This window comes from Melospiza melodia, chromosome 2, assembly GCF_035770615.1.
Source record: "Melospiza melodia melodia isolate bMelMel2 chromosome 2, bMelMel2.pri, whole genome shotgun sequence".
Taxonomy (NCBI): domain Eukaryota; kingdom Metazoa; phylum Chordata; class Aves; order Passeriformes; family Passerellidae; genus Melospiza; species Melospiza melodia.
The window spans coordinates 74,031,673-74,055,263 of NC_086195.1; the positions used below are offsets into that span (position 1 = coordinate 74,031,673).

The 23,591-nt window shown below is 43.2% G+C and overlaps 1 protein-coding gene across 1 annotated transcript; it reads left to right on the forward strand.

Annotated features, from left to right (window-relative positions):
- Positions 1-503: 503 nt before the first annotated feature.
- CEP57 (centrosomal protein 57) lies at positions 504-23,318 on the forward strand. The gene is made up of 11 exons (XM_063148889.1): positions 504-615; positions 5,740-5,896; positions 8,858-9,037; positions 9,356-9,477; positions 10,425-10,541; positions 15,005-15,082; positions 16,216-16,320; positions 16,478-16,555; positions 16,907-17,148; positions 20,560-20,704; positions 22,083-23,318. The coding sequence occupies exons 1-11, from the start codon at positions 574-576 to the stop codon at positions 22,317-22,319; spliced, it is 1,503 nt and encodes a 500-aa protein (XP_063004959.1). The 5' UTR covers positions 504-573; the 3' UTR covers positions 22,320-23,318.
- Positions 23,319-23,591: the final 273 nt, after the last annotated feature.

Genomic DNA, 23,591 nt, shown 5'->3' on the forward strand with positions numbered 1-23,591 from the left:
CGCGCGCCGCCCGCCCGCGCCCCCCTTGTGTCGGCGGCAGCGGCGTCACCCCGCGCGCGCCCCCCGCCCTTCCCTCCCTCCGCCCCGGGCCCGGGCTCGCGCTGCGCCCGCGCAGCCAATCGCCGCCCCGCGCCAAACCTGCCTTCGAACGCCGCCGCCCAATCGCCGCCCCCGCCGGCCCCGCCGCCGCCAATCCCGCCGCGGGCGCCCTGCCCTGCGCCGGGCGGCGGCGGCGCCCCTGCGCTGCGATTGGCCGAGGCGCGGGGGCTCCCTCTGACAAAGGCCGGCCTCTTCCGCCCTCCTCCCTCCGCGCGTGCCCACGCGCCACCCCCCGCCTGCGCAGCTGGCTTCAGGGGCCCGCCCGCCTCCGGTACCTCTCGATTGGCTGAGCGGCGCCCTCGCTCTTCTTTTATTGGACAACTGCCATGTCAATCAATTCTGAGAGGAAGACGGGGCGGGCCTTACACCCGGTCCTCCCTTCTCATTGGCAGGCTGGGATAGCAGTCAAGCGAGCCAGCGAGCCGCCGCGCGAGTGCCGAGCCTTAAAGTGACATGGGCTGAGCGGGCTCCCTTATGGCCGACATGGCGGCAGCTGGGAGCGGCTATCCGCTCACGGTGAGGCTCGCAGGGCGTCCCCGCGGTGAGGAGCTGCACGGGAGGGCAGCTTGTGAGATCCGAGGGGTAGCGGCCGGGCAGTGCGGGGCCGGCGGCTTGCGTGCCGGGAGCTGTGCAGGCTGTAGAAGCTGGGTTGTCTGTTAGATGATGTGCATATATACGCGTGTGTGTGTATCTACACGTGTAGATATCCCATATCTACAGGTGTAGATACACACACACACACGCGTATACATGCACATCATAGATATAGGTGTTTATATCTGTGTGTGTATATGTAGTTATTTATATGTGTGTTTACGTATGTATGTATGTGTATATTCATGTGTGTATACGCGTGTGTATGTGTGTGTGTGTGTATATCTATATATGTGCGTGTAAACCTATGATGCATTCACACGTGTTTTCTGAAGCGACGGAAAAAAAAGATGCTCTGCTATTGTGTATCTTGCTGTCCCCGTACCGGTGTCTGGAGATGCTGTTTGTAAGGGAATGGGAATGAAATGTTGGCTTTGGTTTGTTCCCGGGTCTAGTCCGTGCCGTGCCGGGCCAGCCCGGAGCTCCCGGGGCAGAGCCGGCGGTGCCCGCGCCTTGGGTGTTTCTCTTTGCTGCCTGGAAGCGCTGCCCTAAGCCGAGCTTTAGCTGTAGTCGATGCCTGTGCCCTTGGGCGAGTGCGGAGCGCCTGGCGGGCCGGGACAGGTCAGCACGCACATTCCCGCCGGGAAGCGGGATTCCCGGCCCGCGTTGCTCCCGGGAGGGCGCTGGGTGTGGAGGAGCCCCGGACACGTGGCTCGGCTGGCGGCAGGCGACGTGGGGAGAGAGCCTGGGCTGGGCTCGTGGAGTGCTCCCTGTGCCCTCCAGGCTGGCACCTCAAACAGGTCCCAGTTGGGGTTCGTGTTTGAAGTTTTGGCGTGATGTTTGCAGCTTTCTGGAATAAGTGGTGTTTTTGGTTGCTTTTTGTTGTTTTGGCCTTTTTTTTTTGCATGAGAAACGGTGTCTTAGGCGTGCTTTGGAGGAGCAGAGATGGGGAAAGGGCTGCACTGGGATGGGCTGCAGGGAGTACGAGGTCACTCTTGGGGATTCATGGTTTGGGGTCTCACTGGCTGGGTGGTGAGCACCCATCGTGGGGCTCTCTCTTTTGTGTCTCCTGCCCTGCAGTGTGCTCCCATACTTACACCTGGGCCAGCAAGGGGAATTTGAGAACCCTTATTTCTACTTTTGTTTCTAGCATGCCTGGAAAACGATGTCAGAAGACTCGTTTTAGTCTTCAGTAGGTAAATGTAGGCTACTTAATCAATTTAGTTAGCAAAAAAAAAAAAAAAAACCTTTTTGGGATAAAAGTTGCCCACTGTAGACTTTCTTTATGTGTTCAAAAAAAGAAACAAAAAACTCTAACTTTATACTTTTCTAAACTTTCAAAGTAGTTGCTTTTAATATGTCTGGCACTCTATGGCAGACATTTTTTCCTCCCCATTTGATGTAATTGCTTAACTAAGTTAACTTTTTTTTATGGGATGATATTGAAATGTAAAATGCTCCCGAATCAGCCTATATCAGGGAGGCACAGCCAGCACTTAATTTGGCCTGTGGGTGATAGGGGCTGTCCTTCCTTCCCCACTTTCCTAGTACTGCAGTAAGGAGGGAGGGTGTGCTGCCAATTGAGACTGTCCCTCCAAAATGACTATGAAAGTTTGAATAACTGGGTACTCAGATGTTCTATAATCACTACATTCAGTATCTCATTATTTTGGGATATTTTTTCTTGTTCCCTATGTAATTTTCCTGGCTTTTTTTTTAACCATGTGCAAAGACTACTGTGTGTCATGTAAAGCATTGCCAGGTATTAATCTTTTTTTTCCTCTTTGTTTTTTGGTTGTGAGCACCCAGATGAGAACTTGCAGTAGCACCCATTCTAATTTAATCCCTTTTTACAAAACTTTCTGTATGAGTTTGTGTCTTTTTTTCCCTCTCCCACTGTGTTTAGCCTTTGAGAGCTTCGGGAGGTCCCTGTGCTGGTGATGTGTTATCTCTGGTTTGTGTTTTCCATATTCCCTTCTTTCTGCGTGAGTAGGCAGCTGATATGCAGTGGTGGAAAGCCATGAGTTTTGGAAGGCAGTGTTCTCTGACCTGTGCAGATAAAATGCACTCAGCTTGCTGTTATGTAACAGGGTGCACTTGGCCCCTTGTGGGACTGTTAAGCTTCTTCATTTACTACTCTGAGGCTTTAGTGGGGATTACAGAAGACTGAGGAGGGCCCTGAAAGAGAGGAGATGTAGTTAGCAGACATGACCTAGCTGAGATTCAGAACAAATATATAGAGTTTCCTGATTTTTTTTTTATTTTTCACAATTTTCCTGGGCATCCGAGCATGATATTCCCTGTGAGACCTTCCAAGAGCAGCAACAATTAAATGATTTTTAATGACTTGAGAGATAGGGCAGAAGAGCAGAGAATTTTGAGCTTTGTGAAGGGAAATTCCTTGATGCTGTTTCATAAACTTTTCCAAAGTATTCAGTCAAATTATTTAAAGTTGCTGTTTATGAAACTGAATATAAGCCACTCTTTTGCTTAAAAATAGGTAAGAAAAATATATGTGGTAGCAAATTATTATTTAGACTGAAAAAAGAATGATTACCTATGTAATAGATCGTATTCCACCGCAAATTTTCTCAGTAGCTATTTGAAGCGGATATCTGTACTGACTACACTAATCAAATTATTATTACAAGTTGCTATTACTGACTGTTCAAATTAGTGCCTATTGCCTGCATCCAGGTGGAATTTAGAAGACATGTAATAGACAAAAGCCTCAATTTGCTTTGCTTTGTGTGACTTTGGTGCTCCAGGGCTTTGAGTACACCAGGTTTTTCTTTCAGCTAGTCTGCTGTTGGCTAGAAAAATGTTACTAATGGCAGCAAAAACAAACAGGAGAATTTCCTTTACTTTGGTGGTAAAGACATAAAAGATGATAGTGACATGTAGAAGGGTTGTGATGCTGTCAGCCCCACTTTGGCTTCAGGCCGATTCCCTTTTTGTTTTGTCTGTTTGATGGGGCACCTTTGGTTTGAATCAGTAGCAGACAGGATATTGATATTTGAATCGATAGTTGCTGTTTGGGTTGCTGAGGCTTTTGTTGCTGCTGTTCCTGTGCTGCCTGCTGCACAAGTGCTGTGTTTTGCTTGGTTCATTTTTATTCCATCATTTGGTCTTGGTATCCTGTGCTCATCAATGCCATATCCTGTAATGCTGATGGCATTTTTGATGTTAGCACCTAACAGGCTTTTGATCAGATGGATTCATGTGCTCTGCTTAGACTTGTGAGGCTGCTGAGTGTGAAACAGTGTGTTTATGCAAAAAACACTGGTAAAAATAGTTTAATCAAAATATTCTTAATTAGGGGTTAGTGTTTCAATTCGCTTTCTGTGGTAGAAAATGCATGTGCAAATGCAGTTATTTTGAGAAAAGCCGTTGTGTTGTGTGGGAAAATGTATACACACAAACTGCAAAGCAGTCATACAACTGTGCTTAGAAACACCAATTGATACACTCAGAGTAGTTAGGATCCTAATTTTCTTGCTCACAATGAATCACTGTGTTTATAAGAGGAAATCAGCTGTGTATGGGCTTTAAATAGCTTTAAATTTTGCTTAATTTTTCCCCGTATTTGGCTCCTTGTAATGCATTTGTGTAATTTGCTAGAGATACCTAATACTTTCTGTATTTTAATTTCGGTCATATTCTCCTAGTGATTGGTATGCAAAAGCATAAAAACACCCTGCCAAGATCTGCAATTGCTCCTTTTACTTATGAACAGGGAAGCTGTGGCAGCTTTATATCTGCCTGCAGCCCACCTCTCTTAGGTGCTTTCCAATTCTATCACTGAAATGTTTAGTGATGGGTGCAGTTGAGAGAAGTTAAAAATAAGGATTTTGTTTAATTTGTACATACAGATTATAAGGCTTAGGCCAGGTAGACAGTTTTTGAGTTAAAACCCTAAACACATAATTCTGCCGTGTCTCCTCTATTTAGCAGGGCATCTTGCCAGCTAGGTTTTCCTTTCAGGTCATTGCAACATCCAGAGCACAGCAGGTGTTTGCAAAATTGGTGCAGAGTGCTGGGAAATCCGTGATCTCTATAACCACATTTTTCAGAACAGTCTGAAGCTGATTTAAGAGTCCATCACTGCTAAGAGGCAGGAGTTCTTTCCTGGCTGTGATCTCCTGGTTTTCCACTGCTGATACCACTAATCAGCTGTAGCATAAAGTCATCTGGATGTGTCTTGTGAAGTTCCACCTGCTAATGGAAAGATAAGGAGAATGAGTAGAAAGCAGTGGAGTTGGAAGGATTGGGACTCTGAGCTCACCTTCCCAGCTGCAGAGTGTCCTGTGCCCCATGTGCAGTGAGCCCTTGTTTTACATCAGGGGTGCAGGACCACAGTCCTGGGTGTGCCTTATCAGGTTGGGCCACCTTAGTGCAGTATCTTGTGCAGTAAATGGAACCAGTAATTAAGAAGGTGGTTGTTTTCCAACTGATTGTGGGTTGCCTTCTTCTAATATGTAGGAGACAGTACAATTAAATGGGGAAAATAAAGGGTAAATCAGAAACTAGTATGGGAAAGACATTCTTCTGTTTGATACTGTTTTTAGTGGAGGGGAGTTGCATGTAAAATGACACATCCTTAGTCTATAAAGAAGGAAGTACAGCTTTTGAGATATGAGTCTCCTGTAGGAGTCCTTCTACACATCATCTGGTAGAATCTTACTTGTCACCCTGATTTTTTAAGATTTTCTAAGCCTTCTGATGTTTACATTCTTGTAATTAACTTTCTCACACGCTTTCTGTATATAACTTATTGTTTTGCATTCTTTTATAGAGGAGGAGAAATTTGATGGGCTGTTGATTTGTCCAGTGTCATTGGAGAGGTGGCACTTTCACCCTCCACTGTCACTTTTGGAAATCTATAAATGTTGAAGTCAGAAAAATAAAGGTCCCTTTTTACCTTGGAAAGAGCAGCAAGTTTGCGTCGTGTTGTTTCGTGTCCTATAGTGACGCTTACTTTTCTTTATTTTTGTTGTCGTGATAAAGAAACAAATGTGCTGAATAACAGCTTTATTTTGCTTTCAGGATGATCTGCGTAACACTCAGAGCTCTACATCAGCCACAGATGGACTCTCCTCAGCTTCATTTATAGAATATCCAAAGCACAAGCCATTTATTAATTCAGATCTGCAGCGTTCCTCACAGAAACCAGTAGTTCCATATCCTGAAAGCCACAGCAGAGGTAATAGTTCAGCAAAGTTGTTTTCCTACATGTTTCCAAATCGTGGTAGAATACTGTATGTCTTCCACACCTATGAAGGTTGCAGTCTTTTTATGCTTCTATCAATTCCCAGTGATGTCCAGGTCACCTGTTTTGTAGGTCCTTGGCACTTCTCTTTCCAAAAAACACCTGATGATAAAGGTCATCTTACAAATGGAGAAATACTCTCCTCTTTGGTAGTAGAAAATTTGTAAAATTGTCTGTCAGTACAAACTCATGAACTACTCAGGGACTCTTTTGTCCCTTCTTCAGTCTTTCTCTCCTTCAACTTTTCCTCTCCTGTGTTCCTAGCTGAGTTAGAGATAAGGAGATTTTAGTCTCCAGAATGGCTTGGAGAAAAGAAAGAGGTTTAGGAATCTGTTAAAGTTGGAAGGCTTGTCATGGATAAAGGAGGTGTTGTATTTATCTTTTCAGTGAAGACTTAAAGGATACAGAGAAGGCTTCAACAAAGTGCTGAACTGGTGCTCTCAACACCAAAAATGGAGGCAATTTTACTCCCATTTATTCTTCTTGTTTCTAGGCCATTCCTTCTCTCTCCTTTCCATGCTGGACATGAACAATACAACTATTCTTGGTTCGTTTTGTTTTAGTGAATTAGCTTGTCATGTAGTGAGACTTACTGCAGAGCTGCCTTGGGGTACATGCAGGGTGCACCATGAGGAGTTGGGAGACCAGAGCAGGACCGATCCTTTGAAGAGCTGTTTGGCTCAGGGTCATTGCAGAAATGCTCCCTGTAAGACTGGAGTGTATGGAGGATAAAACTATGAACTGCTTGATATTTTTTCCTTATGGAGACAAGTGAGAAATGCTTAGGATGAATCTTAATATTATCCAAAATGAATAAAAAATCAGGATGATAGCCTCAAGTGTCTGCTCCAAAACACAATTCACGTCTGAGTTACTAGAGACTTGTGTGTTAATGACCTTAAAGATGAAATCTCAGTTCTTGCAGCACTATTTAAAATGCAGAGTGTACTCTCAAGGCCATCGGTTTTGAGAGTGCTGTTGACACAAAACTAAAACAATCTTTACAGATGAAAAATTGGATGTGCAGGAAAGAGCTTCCTTATGAATTACTGATGCAGGTGTATTTTTGTAGAGTGTGCTGCATGTTGCATTAGCAATAAAGTTTTGACTTCCAAGTTTTCACTTGGCAATTTTTTTTCTAACAGTGACTCTGCCTACTCTGAAATAAGGATGGGTGGTGGAAGACAATCTGATAAATTACATCCTGTTTTAGAAACTAGCAAATTTTTTATTTCCAAAAAATGCTTAAATGAAGTGCAAGTGAATGTGGGTATGTACTGAAAATTTAATCCAACACATGGATGATCCAGTATGTTTCTCTTTTTGCATAGCTTTTAAAAATGCAGAAATGTTCTGTGGTGTATATTTTAGTAAATTTAAGGATGTGGGAATTAATTTCAAGTGGCAAAATTGATTGGTTGTTCTTGAGGGTCCTCATTGCTCTTCCCATTCCCCATATGAAATAAGTCTTATTGAAAAATCCTGAAATTGAGTATAGTAAATTCTGTTTATTTTGGGTTTAATGTCTTTGTGTTGTATATGTGTGTCAGCATGCACAGTTGGCTTTAATACTCCAATGTGATTGAATAATAATTGCTCTGTTGGATTTCACCTTCATCTATTCACTGCTTGAGTTGCTTCATTGCTGTGTTTTGCTAGTCATTATTGTGTATATACTGAGATTTCAATGTAGCTTTTAACAATAATAGTAACAAACCTGTTCATTGTTTCATCTATGCCCATTTCAAGTGAATCCAAGGAACAGTAAATACAGAAGAGGGTGCAATTGGTGATCCTGATATTGCAAATAGGGCCAAATTATCAATAACTTCCCCTTAACTGTGACTGCTCCTGCTACTTCTTGTGTACTTAACAGGCTTGCATTGATGTGATACTCTCGTGTGCTGTTAACTCACTTCAAGATTTGATAATTTTTTTTTTTTGTGTGTTATCTGATGGATAAACCAATATGCAGTCCCAACTCTTTAAGTGCTCAAGCATGCTATATTACAGGTACATTCTTTCTCTGGAGTGGATTTAAGCACAAAAGAGTAGGCTAATGTGACCTTGCAGATTAGTCTGCTATTTGAGCTGTGTGTACAGATGTTATGTTTAACTTCAGCAGCACTGTACAGGGGAAAGGGCTTATGGTTATGGTTCCCTTCATGGAATTAAACAGCCAGCTAAGAGACAGGTAATACATCAGATTACCAGCAGACGGTCTAATTGCAAGGTGATGCGTGTTCTGTTATAGCTGCTTTTCTTTTTGTGGTGAAGAGTATAGAAAGGCTTTGTTTACTGACTGCTAAAGCTGGGAGTGCAGCAGAAAGGCAAAATGGTTCAGCACTAAAGAGATGTATGTTTGTGGATGGAGGAGGGGAACACAAAAACCAGAAGAATTAAAAGAGAAGTCTGCTTATTTATAAGCACTTTTATAGCTCTTCTCATTGTTAACCTTTATAGTGCTGTGTGGCCATTCATGGGAACGCTGTTTGTGTATTTGTTGTGGTAGAAATAATATTAATATGGAGAGTTGCTGCTGTTTTCACTATCTAATTGAGACTTTTCACTTCCTTTTGATAAAGGGTCAGAGGATACTCTGTTTGTTCTCAGTTGACACATTTATATGCCTTGTTCTGGGAAATAGTTGTATCTTTCCTAAATGTGTCAGGTGAAGGGTGTGCACTAATGGCATCTATTTGTTTGAGACTAGCTTTAGAATCAGTTATGGTTTAAAGGGAAATAGGTCCTAATTCCTGGAAGGACTCTTGGATGCTGCTAAGGAACACTCTGACCTTCTTACATAACATGCTTTTATAATAATGTTTCAAGTTTCATGTTGTATTGAAGTGATGATTTAATGGTATCTAACAAAAGGTACTTGTTCAATTGCAGCAATATTTTCTGCTCTGAGGAATCTCCAGGAAAAAATTCATCAACTGGAGTTGGAGCGGTTTGAGGCGGAGGAGAATGTAAAACACCTCAGCAGGGAAACAGCAAACTTTAAAAAAATGCTGAGTGAACAAATGCAGCACAAAGAACGGGACAAGACTGAAGTGTCAAAGAAAAATCAAGGTTGTTTGCAAAGCGTGTATAGATACTACAGAACATTGATGTGGATTAAGCTTTATTCCTATAAATGCATAGACTAATTTTAATTTACTTTGTTCAGCATCTTTTAATGGGGTGACTTGGGGAGTTACAAAGAAAGAATTCTAAGGCATTCTTAATTTTAGGGGTTTTTATACAAAAGTTCATTCAGCATAATATGTAAGTTTCTTAGATGGTCCTTTTCTTGTTTGTTTTGAAACTGTCCTGAAAACAACAACAAAAAAAAAAATCCCAGAAACAAGCAATGCATGATTTCTACTTTCTGCCTTCTGTTATCTTCAGAACTGACTTCTCAGCTGGCAGCTGCTGAGTCTCGATGCAGACTTCTAGAGAAACAGCTGGACTACATGAGACATATGATCCAGCATGCAGAAAATGAGAAGTCGCATCTCTTGGAGAAACAGGTGTGTTCCCAAACTATCTCGGTTAAATCATAAAAGTCAATTAGTTATGTCACGATTTTTCATAGTTACTGTAATTTTTATACCTTTAAGTGTGGGTGTCTACTTCAGCTGGCCTTCATATTCTTAGGTATGGATAGCTTCCCTACTTAAATTTCCCAGTCTTCTCATGACCCTGGTATTTTCTTTGTGCACCTGTTTGTAAGGCAGTAGCAGGCTCTGGCATTAATATGAATTGTTTGCTTCTGCATGATTGGCTCACTGCAGTGGCTCATCCTTATCTTCCAGTTATATACCTGTGTGCCACTGGGAAACAACCTCCCTTTTGTGTTTACAGTCTTCAGGCCTTTGGGGATTGTCTTTACTAGCACTGCTCTTGTTAAACTGGGCCTGAAGTACTGATTCTGTAGTAGAATAGAATGTAATGTAAAATAGAATGTAATAATAGAATGTAGAAATAGCAGTAAAATTTCTATTTCCCATCATCACCCAATTATTCCCAATCATCAGTGATGATGATTTTGCCTATATCTAAAATGAACTTGAATTTTGTTTTATAGGCATATGGGTCAACTGGAGCTGTCTGCTCACTGGTCTCTGTGGCTATTCTATTTCAGTCTGGTAAATAGAAGGCAAAAAAACCCAAGAGAGTTATTTCTAATTTCTGCATAATTTTTTTTTTATATTTTGAGCTGGGAGGAAGGAGAGACTGCAGAATCCTCTCTCAGTGTGGTTAAATGTCTGGCTTCCCAACATTGGTGGACCAGTGGTGCAGTTTTTTCCCTGATTGTCCCACCATCTAAAGTTGCACGGAGGAATTAGTAGTTCCTTTGGACTGTTTATGGATCTCCTTAGTGCTCCAGACACAAAGATGTTACACAGATGCTTGCTATAGATGGTCTTGTTTTCTTGTGCTTATAATTGTTTTTCTTTTCACTTCTCCATTGGAGAGCTCCTTGGCGAGAGATCGGCTTCTTGACCAATCGCATGTTCAGTCGAAATTGGAAAAGCTGGATATGCTGGAAAAGGAGTACAACAGACTAACTGCAATGCAGTCCACAGCAGAGGTCTGGCATTTGTCTTGGATACTGTATCATATTTATCTTGTTTATTGTAATCTGTACTTCATAACTTATGGCAATAGCAGAGCTGAGCAATACTTAGTGCTTTAGAGTAAGACAGCAACTAAACTTTGTTTTAAACTGATGGGTTGTGGAAACTTGAAGTTATTGCTGCAAGTGTACATGTCCAGGTAGGCTTTGGGGCACTACATTGCAAGAGTTGGATTTTAATTATGCCTTAACAGTCTTTTGGTGTTCCTCTTTTGTACTTAGTTGATGCCTAGGCATTGTAAGATTGCAGCCATTCCTAAGATCTTGACTTGCTTTCCATGCTACTGAATGCTAGTAGTTACTTTCTGTTATTATTGAGATTCACCCTGACTTGTATGAATTTGATGGGATTTTTGCCTCTTAGCCCTCCTTCTTAAGAAACACAATTATTACTAGTTATTTTGTGTGCAGACTGCTGTGCTCTCATGTTGCAAGGCCTCTAGCACTGGGTGACTCCCTGTGGGTTTGAGTCAGTCTGCCTTCTCAGGGCTCTGAATCAGTAGCTTCTACAAACTCTGTGACTGTGTTTGGTCATATTCTGTTGTGGTGGGTTCACCCTTGAAGTTTTATGATTTTTCGAATTTTATGGTGAGAAATAAAACTCAGTCTCACCATGGGCTGCAGGGGAATCTCTGCTCTGGCACCTGGAGTACCTTCTCCCCCTCCCTTGTTGACCTTAGGGTCTGCAAGGCTTCTGCTTTCAAACATTCTCACTCCTTGCTTCTGGCAGCAGTTCCCCACAGGTTTTTTCCCCCTCCCTGTCTGTAGGGAGGTGCTACTGTCATTGATGTTGGGCTCAGCATTGGCCAGTGGTGGGTCTGTCTTGGAGCCAGCTGGCATTGGCTCTGTTGGCATTGGGAGGTTTCTGGCAGCTCCTCAGAGAAGCCATCCCTGTAGCCCCATAGCTACCACACAAACCCCATACATCCCTGTGCACTGTCTGTGGTGCTGGCCTCTGATGCTCATCCACATGCCTCTCTCTGCTGCTCTAAGAGAGACCACAAGTCTCCCAAGCCTGGAAACTACTGAGGGCTTAACCAGGGAGAGGCTTCCTTCTGCAGATTTCTCCCCTGTTCCCCCAAAAAGGGCCAGATACCCCACGATCAGATTGTAATATCGAGGATGGCAGTTCTGGATTCTGTCAAAATCATGGGCTTCCCACTTTGTACACCAGCCCTTACCTCAGGTGGTGAAATAGATGGTGTTTCTCCAGAAGTACATGAGATGATGTTTGGTAGTAAATCTTTAGCTGCTTGGCTTGCTGCAGGAAATTTAGATGCTGCAACTCTTCTTGGAAATCCCTGAGCCAAAGCAGCTGCAACAGGCTTTTTAAGGTCTTGACACCCTGTTGCGGTGAGCTGCAGTTTTAGAGTACAAGTGGTTGCATTGTTTACTTAGGCCAAACACTTGTAAATAAAAATAGGAGTCTCCTGGGTCTTGTACTCTGAAAGTAGGAGTGATTTCCTCCAGGACTGGAGTTGAAATAACATGTTCAGCAGCTGGCATGCCCTCTGAAAGGCTTTTACCAAGTTTTTGACTGGTAGTAGCTGAAGTTTGGTGAGACTGGGTTGCTTGTCTTTTTGTGCTTGGGTAGCGAAAATAATTTCAACCTTATGATTCTTTTTGTGTTCTTTTCTGGATCAAACCAGAGGTCTTTGATTCTTTATCTTTAGGAATTAGTAGCTGCCACAATTAAATATGTTTTAGAGGATTTGAGTGTTAAATTCACACAATTTTGAAGCAATTCCAGGACCTAAAATAAATGTGGATTAAGCTGTGATGTGAATTCATTTTTCTTGTCATCATTATGTAGTTATGAGCCATTTTCTGGTTGTCAGGTCTGCCTGCCTCTGTGGTTATAAGCTGTGTTTGTATATGAGCATCTATGTGATAGGTATTAGCTGAATATCTTCAAAGAGTGCCTGCACTCTCTACTCATAAGTGTTGCATCTGTTCCCTCTTTGATCTTTCCTCTAGTTGTGGCAAGATTGTAGGAACATTTTCAAGTTGAATTTGAAGCAAGAAATAAGAGAGACTGTTTCATACATGGTGTGCTGAAATGGATGGAAAGTGGTGAGGTGATGGCTCATGAGTGAGCAGAGATGTAGCCTGCCTCAGTTCAGACAGTGCCAGAGCACAGGTTGTGTGGGGGTCTTACTGAGAGCATTTAATCTCCCCAGAGAACTACTGGCCCTATAAGTATTGTCTTCAAGTAATTTGCTAATGTCAGTAGTGGCCGTGAAAAAGAAATGCTGAGATTGCTTCTTATGTGGAGTACTTACCCTGGAAATGCTTTTGAGGCATCTTTAGTTCAACTGTAGTCCTGCAGTGCACTCTCTGGACAGTTGACTGAGAAGATCTGAACGTGTCTGTGTCTGGAGATAGAGAAAGAAATGTGGCTGTTCCCTAAAAGTGCAGTATGGGCTGTGGTCTTGTTTATGGCCAGAATTTGAATGTGTGTGTGGAGCTTATAGTAATTGATCTTAATGCTGACAGTGAGATTAAAACCACACTCCCCCAATTCTGTGGATTGGGCAAAACACTGGAACAGATTGTCTGCAGAGGTGGCAGATGCCCTGTTCCTGGAAACATTCGAGATGAGTTTGGAGAAGGCTCTCAACCACCTGGTTTAGTGGAGAGGTCCCTTTCAACCTAAACCACCCTGTGATTCTGGGATTCTCTGGGTAGGTGGTTGCATGAAATTCATTTTCTGTTAGAAAACAGGTCAAAAATAGACATTGGAATATTTTATTTCTATTTTGTCAGTAAAGTTTTTTGCAGTGGCTCCTGGTGCTTGCGTGGATGTTCAGGCAGCCCAGTGCTGACCTGCAGCCTGCTTGCTGCCCCTCGCAGTGCTGTCTTACATGATGGGCAGCACTGCTGGGCAGGGGCTGTTTGCTTGGCTCTGTGGCCTCTCTTGTAGTGACAGTCCAGTAATCTGCATAATACTTTCTGCTATAAACAAGAAAAAATATTTAGGGAATCTAAATATTTAATATTTAGATATATAAGTTGGATATATAATTTCTAACAGGATTTGTCACAGATGATACAGTAAGATACATTCTTGCTGTGTAGTTTGAGCTGCAGGCTGCAGCTGAACAGGTAGCTGAGGGAACATTCATTTCAGAATAAAAGCCTTGGCCCAGCTTCATGTCAATCTTTAGTTTAAACAGAATGTTTTCCTTAGTATTTTCATACTAAAAATTCTGTCAGACTTAAAAGGTTAATAAAAGGGCTTTGAGACTGACCACATAGATACACATTGGCACAAAGAGTTGTGCCAGTAACTGTGAATGGCAGAAGATAAGTTACCTGGAATACCTTTGTTTTGAATGAAAAAAATTCATCAGAATGATTCTTTCATTCAAAAGAAAAAGCTGGTTCCTGTATATAGTGCCTTTGTCCTCAATGTTTATCCAGGTTTTTGCCTTTTAACACCTTTGTATAACAGCTCATTACATTATTCTTGCAGTTAATGCTTAAGTAAAGCCGAACTGAAATATTTAGTACCTCTATGTAGTGGGTTTATAAACAAACAAGTGTGCAAACACAGCTGTCACTCTGTAGAACATGCTTTTCTGCCTCAAGTTTGATTAGTGGCTCTGTGAATTATCAGTCTTTGGGGGAAGAGAAGGGAAATTGTTTTGGAGACTGGAGCTCTGGGTTGTTTTTTCACTGCTGTATAAAGCCAGAAAGTTATTTGATAACTTTCACATTGGGAATTTCAGTGTATCTTGTTTAAACAATGTTTTCATCTTGTTGGAGGTTTACAAAGAGATGTGTGCTTTCCCTGTTAACCTTTTCCTTTGAAAAAGAGTTTCAAAAGTGGTCTTTTAAGTTTTTGTGATTAAAAGATGAAATTACTTCAGTTTTATTTAAAGGTATCTCAGGGGCATCATACAACCTTTCCTCCTTTATTAGGAAGGTGGCTAGATGTTCAAAAATTCTTTTCTTGTAAGAGTGTAAGTTACAGATTTTAGCAAAAATACCATTAGTGGTCTAAATAAAGCAAGTCTTCTGTTGCTTTATAATGATATGTCTTTGTAGACTCTTTTGTAGTGCAGAATCTTGGAGGATCGTGTACACAAAGCAACCTACTGTCTAGGGTGTTTTTACAATTGAAGAGAAAGGGTCTTGTGTATTGCTGTGTGTGTTTGGCTGTGACCTGAGTTCAGATACCCATTGTGAAAGTAAGAATAGCAAGATCAATTTAAATGATAAGCATAAGCTTTTGACTGCTGTATTTATGCCTGTACAGGCAAAGCATCAGCAGTCATTCTAATGCTCAAGTCTCCATTTATCCTTAAGTTGTAAGATGAACTCACGGTTTTGTGCAAGCTCAATATTGTAGGCTTCAGGAAGGAAAAATAATGGTTTCGTTAGTAACACTATTATTTTGATTTAACTTTGACTAGAAAAAAATGAAAGAGCTGGAACAGAAGCTTTATGAGGAAGAACATGCAAGGAAGCTTGTTCAGGAAAAAGCAGCTGAGGTAACCAACAGGAAATTTCTTTTGTACTGGTATGCACTGTAATTAGCTCTTTTCCTTTTTATCAACTTTCTAGCTAAGCTTACTGAAAGTGCCCCCCATATGCCTCACAGACTTGTGAATCCTGGTTTCAGTCTTTTTTTTCCTTCTTTTTTTGTTTTTCCTTCTGCCGGAGGTACTAAATGTTCTGAAGTTTTCCGAGCTTTTTGGAAACCTATCACCACATGTGCACTGCAACTTTGACTTCTTTGCTAAAAGTTGGAGAGGAGGAGTAGAAATTCAGACTAATCCATAATTGAGTATGCATGGCAACCTTTTAAAATATTAAAGTCAACAAATGGGCCCCCTTGTTCATAATTGTAATTAAAATGCTGTATGGGAAAGCAAAAAAGAGGCAACATACTCTTGATTATGAGCCCTTAAGGATGCTGAGTGGTCTTCTAACTTGAAAGTATTGTATTTATTAAGCATTCATTGTGTGCTGGAGAATTATGGAGGTAATGTGTCAGGCTCTAACATTTACCTTGGCTTATCATAAGTCTGGTGTGATGGGAAAAGGGGTACCTCAAATTAATAATGGAAAACTGTGTTGTGAATGCTTCTTCAGGGCACGATTTCTAAAGCCATGCAGTATCTGCCTCTTGAACAGCAAAGTGTGTTAGGATTCTCAGTGTGGACAGGAAGTTCTAACCTTAACTCTTTCAACAGCTGGTTTGGTGGTTAGTTTGTTTATTTTGGTGTTGTTTGTTTGTAGGTTTTTTTACTGTCATATTTAATAGAACAGAAGGAGTAGTTGCCTAGTAACTGTCATGGGATCAATTGATCACGGTTGGGTGGCTTGAGCTCCCCAATTCCTTGCCAAGTGTAAAGCACAGCTGATGTTTTGGCACTTGTCTGCATGGGACTAATGGACTAAGGCTAATTCTCTAATTTACTAGAATTACTGATGAGTAGTGCTAACAGAGGAAGTATTTAATGTTTAAGTTGGCCTTTGACTGCAAAAATACCCTAAAAATTTGCAGCCCTTGGTTCTGGAAAGCCTATGTTTTAAAAATTCTTGGCGGTGCTCTGCTTGCACTGTCTCTGATTATTTATTAATATATTTTCAGTAACTCCCCTTATTCCCTCAATTGTAGCTTCAGACAGGCCTGGAAACCAACAGACTACTGATTCAAGCAGCATCACCACTGCTTTCTCCAAAAGTAAGACAACCCAGGAAAAAAGCTAAGCAGCCAGAGAAGGTAAGATATGGGGAAGAGAAGGGCAATTACTGAGGAGTTAAATAAGGTTGTGTGCATGTGATCAGGGAGCTGATTGCCTCTTTTACTACAAAGTAAAGGGAAAGGGTTTTGGCTGTATTATAATTTTTGCTAAATACTTTCTCTTCTTTCTTTCCAGAAATGCTTTGTCAGACATTCCACTGTGCAGCCCCATTACAGGTTGTGTCTGAATGATGTACCCTTTGTGGCTGGGAAGGTGAGCTGATTAATTCCAAAGCTTAGAGCCCAGTAGGTGCAGCTCCTTAAGGGACTTTGGGTTGGTGCACTTCTGACACCCAGTGGTCAGATCACTTAATTTTCTTTGACACTTTTCATACAGATTGTCTTTGAAATACTTGTTGGATATTGACAACTAGCTGAGCTGGTATTACCAAAAATAGGCCTGCACTATGCTGCTTGACAAGATGTTCTTGTTACTGCATATTAATTCAAACAAAAATTACATTCTTGTCAGCAAAACAAAAGTGGCACTGCTTTTGAATGCTCTCCAGTATTATCAAGTTGTTGATAATCCTATCTAAAAGAAATCTCTTTCTTTTCCTTTCAGTCTACCAGTCCCAGTCATTCGGTTTGTGCCAATGTGCAGCACGTGCTGCACCTGATGAAACATCACAACAAAGCTTTGTGTAACAGACATGTGGTGAACGATCCTCCAGCCAAACCCACCAGCTCTGGTCATCCTGCCTGCAAAAGCAGAAGGCCATCCCCGACAATGGACTCGTCCTCGTCTCAGGAAGAGCTCTCAGAAGTGTTGATGACTTTACAAGATGAATTTGGACAGATGAGTTTGTGAGTGTGGCATATTTTCTTCTGCAGATTATGAATGCCAGTGTTTCATATTTTTGCCTTGTTGCTTTGAACTTGGAAGGTTTTGCCTGAGAAAGTTCTTAGTTTAGGAAATCTCTAGAATGTAATCTTTGTTTTGCTGGCTGCAGAGGCTGTCAATTGTCCTTGCAGTTAGAGTCTCTGCTACACAGTTTGAACACCAGCCCTGTGCTTATGTGCAGCAGTATTGATGTCAGAAGAGGTGAGGGACAAGTGTGCTCACAGCCCCAGTGCAGTGGACTGTTGTGGTGTGGAGCCAGCCAGCACAGGACCCTGCTGCCACTCACAGCCCCCACACCCGGCCTTCCCCTGTGTTGGGATGGGCAGGATTCACCCCTTACACTGTACCAGTTGCATCCTGCCCAAGCCCCACACTTTCCAGTATGTCCCAGATAACCACCATCACCTTTCCAGCCTTTTGATGTAGGTACACACAGATACCATTCTGTAGTCATGGACTATCCCTTTCCTAGTCCACTGAGTTAATGTAGGCCATGACTTTGGACTCAGCTGTCATAGCAGTCTTTCAGGGCAGGAAAAGGTTGTGGGTGGGTAGCTAATGGCTGAAGTGACTTGGGAGTGCTGGTGGCTGAGACGCTGGACATGGCCCAGCCGTGGGCACTCCCAGCCCAGAAAACCAATCCTGTCCTGGGCTGTATCCAAAGCCCCGTGGGCAGCAGGGCCAGGGAGGGGATTCTGCCCCTCTGCTCTGCTCAGACCCCACCTGCAGGGCTGTGTCCAGCTCTGGGGAACCCCTATCCAAGAAGGATGTGGTCCTGCTTGAGTGAGTCCAGAGGAGGCCAGCAAAGACAATCAGAAGGCACCATTCCTTTGAAGACAGGCTGAGAGCTGGGCTTGTTCAGCCTGGAGAAGAGAAGGCTCCAGAGAGACCTCACTGGGGGCCTTTCAGGGCTCAGAGGATGCTACAAGAGAGATGGAGAGAGGGATTTTTACTAGGGTGTACAGTGTTTGCCTGAGGGGTAATGGCTTTAAACTGAAAGAGGGCAGACCTAGATTAGATATTAGGAAGAAATTCTTTACTGTGAGGATGGTGAGGCACTGGAACAGGTTGTCCAGGGAAGGTGTAGATTCTTATTCTTGGAAACATAAAGGTCAGGTTGGATGGGGCTCTGGGTAACCTCCTCTAGTTGAAAATGGCCCTGCCTATGCTAGGGAGTTTGGAACTCAATGATTTTTAAGGTCCCTTCCAACCCAAATCATTCTATCACCTCTTGTTCTTTGACCTTCAGCAGCACCACATCAGAAGGGTTCTCTTGAGAGACAAGGCAGGGTACACAGATGCTTCATTTCCTTTGTCTCCAAGACAGCTGTGTGGAGAGCCCACCCTTTTGAGTCCTTAAAATGGCCAAGACAGTCTCTGCCAAGGGTGCACAGAGCCTCTGGTCCAGTTACAGTGGGGTGCTTCTGCCAGTCATTTTGTCAGGCTGGTTTCAGCCTCCAAGACCATCAGCTGTTGGGATGCCCCTGTCACTCCAGAAATACAAGTGGGTTCTGCCCCTGTACAGCTTGATGGCATTAGGGTGCACTGCACCAGGGTCTGCTAAAGCCTTGTGCTCCTGTGGGGCTGATGTGCCCAGGCCATCTGAGCCACACAGCCCAGTAACCTGGATGTCCCTCTCCTGCACCTGGCTGGAGACAGGGCTCCTCTAGTACTGGTCACAGCATTCTCCATTTCCTGTAAAAAAGAATTAGAATTCTTTTCCATAGGATCAGGAATAACATCAGCCCTGCCACTCTGTCTGGGGAGCTGCCCACTGAAGACTTAAGCAGCAACTTCCCTGGAAGAATTCCTGTTTGTGCTTGTTTTTTGCCTGCAATTCACATACCTGTGCCTCTAGGGTTGAGGCACAGGTTTTCCATCCCACTTGATGTTCTCCCTATGGTCCCAGAGGAGAAACTCGGGATTCCCTGTGGTGTGTACCCTCACTATCCTGTCTTTAGTGCACAAGGAAGCTTTCTCTGCTGTGGTTTGACCAGCAACTCAGTCCCATGAGCTGCTCACTCACTGCCCCCAGACACAAATCCTGCCCTGATTTGCACCCCCTTCAGCACCATGCTGATCCTAGCACTGGGACCACGCTGGTTTGAGCTGGGGCGGGATACTGCGGGTTCTCCAAGGCTGCTGTAATTAGCCCGGAGCAGCAGGGAAGGTGTGGGACCGGCTCTCCCCTGTGCTTGGCTGCCGAGCCGGGAAGGAGCGAGGTGTAGTTACACGGATTCCCCAGGAGATGGCTCCCGTTCCCGGGCAATGTCATGGCCAGGGATGCCTGGCACCCTGAACCAGCATCGCTACCTGCCACCACTAAACCAATACAACGGTGCCTAGAAAAGATTTGTCTTCACACACTCTGGTCAGACCTGCCATTCACCCCTCATGGGCCACGTTGGGTGCCAGAAAATACTGTCTTGGTTTAACCCTGGCTGGTGGCTAAGCACCATGCAGCTGCTTTCCTGCCCTCTGCTCTGGTGGGATGGGGAGGGAAATTAGGAAAAGGAAAAACCCATGGACTGAAACAAGGACAGGTTAGTAACTGAAATAGAGTAAAATGTAATGAAAAAGGGAGAGAGATAAAATCGAAGGTAAAAAAATCACGTGATGCATGGTACAGTTGTTCACCACCTGCTGATGGATGCTCGTCCCCAGCAGCAATTGTCCCCTCGTGGCTAACTCCCCCTGGTTTATAATACTGGGCATGATGTTCTGTGGTATGGAATCACCCTTTGGCCAGTTTGAATCAGCTATCCCAGGTATCTCCCTGTCTCAGCTTGTGCCCCTGCTCCCTAGCATAGCAGGAGACACTGAAAAGCCCTTGGCTTAGGGTAAGTACTGCTGAGCAACAATGAAAACATCAGCGTTATCAACATTATTTTTGTACTGAATCCAAAATGCAGCAATGTAACAGCTACTAAAAATGAAAACTCTATCCTAGCCAAAAGCAGGATCTGGACAAATAGTCCATTAGAGGATAGCTTTGCTGGGTGTTTTGCTTGTCCTGGTTAACAGAACGTGAATTGTTACTATACTGCACAGCTGCAGTAGGCACAAATACACAAAATATTAACTGAGTGAGTGCTGAGATCAAGCTCTCAAATGGTTGTGTGGTCATTTTGAATATGCATCTTATAGTTGGAAGCTACTTAAGTTATCAGTGTTGCAGCGGCCTGTCACTACAATGTGCTACTGTAATAATGCTGCAAACCAGCAAAACTGTTCTTACTGGTTTGTTATGGTGTGCTGAACATGTCTGGCTGCTGGTGCTATGGTTTCCTGGAAGTGTTGTTTCTGAACTGGGTACACGATATAGAAGCCAGTGGAAACTGATGCAAGCTTGTTCTGTCTGAATTGTGTGCTAGTGATCACCAGCAGCTGTCAAAGCTCATCCTGGAGGCCCCAAATGCTGCAGTGAGGGAAGAGCTGGAGAAGGAGCTGGATGCACTAGTGGAAAGGATGGAAGCAAAGGCAGACCAAATCAGCAAAGTTCGGAAGCATCGTTTGCAGGTGAGTTTCTTTTGCCCGTGATCATACTTATGTAGAGTTGCTGACTTAAGTAGGGTTTTTTTATGTTATATCCTAATCTAGCAGCAATTGCATAAAGCAGAAATAACTAGAGTTAATTCTACCTTTGATGTCCCAAAGTTAGTCTGCATACCTCCATCCATCCCAGTATTTTTGCAGAAACATCCTTTCTGTCACCCTTGTGCACACTCTTCACTGTCCTGGACAGGGCTTTTGCATCTGTTCCTACATTGCATTTTACACTGCTCTTGTCTCTTGAACATTGCTGAACAGTTTTCCTTTACTTGGACTAAATTACCTATTTATATTTGGATTTGCATCTTTTAAGACTCAAAATACCTGTTTTGCCTATTTTATAACTTTCAGAATGTTTTGGATTGTGTAGCCTTTTCATTCAAAGCTATAAAACATACTGATTCCCTGTTTTCTTTTGTCTTCATTAATTTTAGTGAATTTCTTCCAAAGAGCTTAACCCCATGTATTTAACCTGGTTCAGTTCATACAAACCACAATTCACCCTCACCTGATGTAACTTATACACAAAACACGTGCTGAGACCTGACATCCGGAATGGACCTGTGAAATGCTTGCTGTTAAAAGCATTACTCACTTCTGATATCCTATGATCTTCAGAGGAACTGCTGCAGAGAAGCAGATGTGCTGTAGTTCACAGCAGTAATGACGCTGCATGTGCTGTTGGCAAAAGTTTTAGGAGCTGGGGTTTAGGAAAATTGTTGCATGCTGTCAGCTAGAAGAAGAGAGCATGACCACCTGCAGAGAGGGAGCTACAGAAGCCACCTGTGTTGTGGTTTGGGTGTATGAATGTGCCTGAACCTCAGACTGTCCAGTTCCCCTTTCAGTCTTTGCTGGGGAGTACTGAGACTGAGTCACATGCTGTGATGTTACAGAGCTGTGTGTGGGCACCACCTTTTCACCCCAGCAGAGCTCTGGTCTTCTTTCAAACCCACATCTCTGACAGTGACTAGCTATTACAATTACTAGTATGTATGTAAAAAGCTCTTGCTTTCTTTTCTGATCACTGGATGGTAACAGTGATAAATCAACTTTCTTCATCTGCATCTTTTTATGTTACATTCCTGATGGCAATGTTCCCCCATAAGTGAACATGTCAATTTTTAGAGAGGAGGTATATCACTGTAAGCTAAACACAGCTCTAAAGATGCAAATATAACAGTGCTTTGTAAGTAAAGTAAAGTATTTATTGTTCAGTGGGACTTGGAAACAACCATTTGCTTACCTGGGTGAGATACGTGGTGGGATATTTCAGCTGATTGGAAGAATTGCTGAACATAAAACTGAAGATCACTTCTCAATGTTTTTCTTTGGGTTTCTCTTTCAGCTAGAGAGACTTAAGAGAGAATGCAAGCCCAGAAAGACTTCTGCTAAACAAATAAAAGACAGCAGGTTCCCAGTCAGTGAGGTTAAAGTAACAACTACAGTAACCGCGAAAGGAAAGAATGCAGGTCCCATCAAAGTGAAGCCTGGAGAAAAGAGTCGGAAAAATCTTCAGTTGCTGAGAGACATGCAGACCATACAGACTTCTCTACAGAAAGATGATGTCAGCTGGGACTACTGACTCTTCTGCAGGAGATGTTCCTGAAGCATCCTGGCCAAACTTACATTCTGCCTTTCCTGCTGTGTGGAAGAGACTACTGTATGCTAAGCACACTTTTGAAATATAGGCTTACAGGCTCTTGGCTCTCCATCCCTGCATTTGATTGTATATATTGTGGTCTAGTTTAAATCACATTCTATTTTCAAGGTACATGGCCAGTGAATCTTAACAGTAGGGTTCCCCCAGTTCCCTGTGTTATGGTTCCAGCAGTCCTTCTGTTTTGTTCCAGCACACCAAGCACTGCACATGTATGTGGTTTGGGGTGTGTGTGATGTGCCAATGCCATTTGCTGCTGTTGATCTGGGAGGCCTCTCAGGATGCATCTTGTGTGAAACCAGTGCTGCAGTCCTGGGTGTAGAGGGCTTTTGTCAATTCTGTTCTGTGTGCAGCTGCAATGGCTCCATCTCTGGGAGTGTCTGAGGGAGAACAGGTACACCCCTTCACATGTGTTCTGTGTGGCTCTCTTCAAAAGGCATCCCTGGTTCTTGATCTGCTGCATTGCATTAGCATCAGTGGGGGTGGATGTTTGAGTGCTTAGAAAAGGAGCAAAGTAGGTTATGAATTACATTGCTTAATGATCAAGTGAAAATTTTTCTACAGAAATCCTGCCTTAGGAAAATGCTGTAGGGTAGAGGGCAATACCCTGTCTCTAGCTGACAGCTTTGGGTGGTAGAGGAGTGAGAGAAACCACACAGGTGTTTTAAACTGCAAGTGCCTCAATCGTGCCATTTGGTCCTGGCATCTTGCTTTTAACTTAAGTATGTGCTTTGATGAGCTATCAACTTTGGTAGTGGTGCAATGAAGTTTGTGCTCTGACTTGCACAGCTGATTAAATGTTATTTATTATGTTAATAATGTAAAGAGTTTCCTGTCAATGGAATGTATAGAAGACCCAGATCACCTGTATATACAGTTGAAAAATAATAAAGCCAGCTTGCCTGTTGAATGACTTGTGGGAAAGCTGCACTTCCTCTGTATTAGCTGGGTGTTTGCTGCAGCACTGTGCCACAGCCAGTGGGCTTTTTATGGCAAGGAGACTTCTCCCTGGACAGGGTGATGAATTGTGAGCTGCAGGGAAGGGCAGAGTCAGAGCAGTCCACCCTTGCCTGTAGCTGAGCAGGCAGGGAACTCTGCAGGGCCAGCACAGGCAGAAGGGAGTTGAGTTTGTTGCCTGTAGGGGATCCAGCCAGCTTGTCTCCTTGCACATAAGGGGTTAGCTGCTGCTAACCAGGT

What these genes read in the sequence shown, in the direction of transcription:
- CEP57 (XM_063148889.1), top strand. Translation starts at nt 574, where the DNA reads ATGGCCGACATGGCGGCAGCTGGGAGCGGCTATCCGCTCACG. An exon ending in TTCAGGAAAAAGCAGCTGAG is followed by an intron (nt 15,083 to 16,215) that starts GTAACCAACAGG and finishes CCTCAATTGTAG; the next exon opens with CTTCAGACAGGCCTGGAAAC. An exon ending in GAATTTGGACAGATGAGTTT is followed by an intron (nt 17,149 to 20,559) that starts GTGAGTGTGGCA and finishes ATTGTGTGCTAG; the next exon opens with TGATCACCAGCAGCTGTCAA.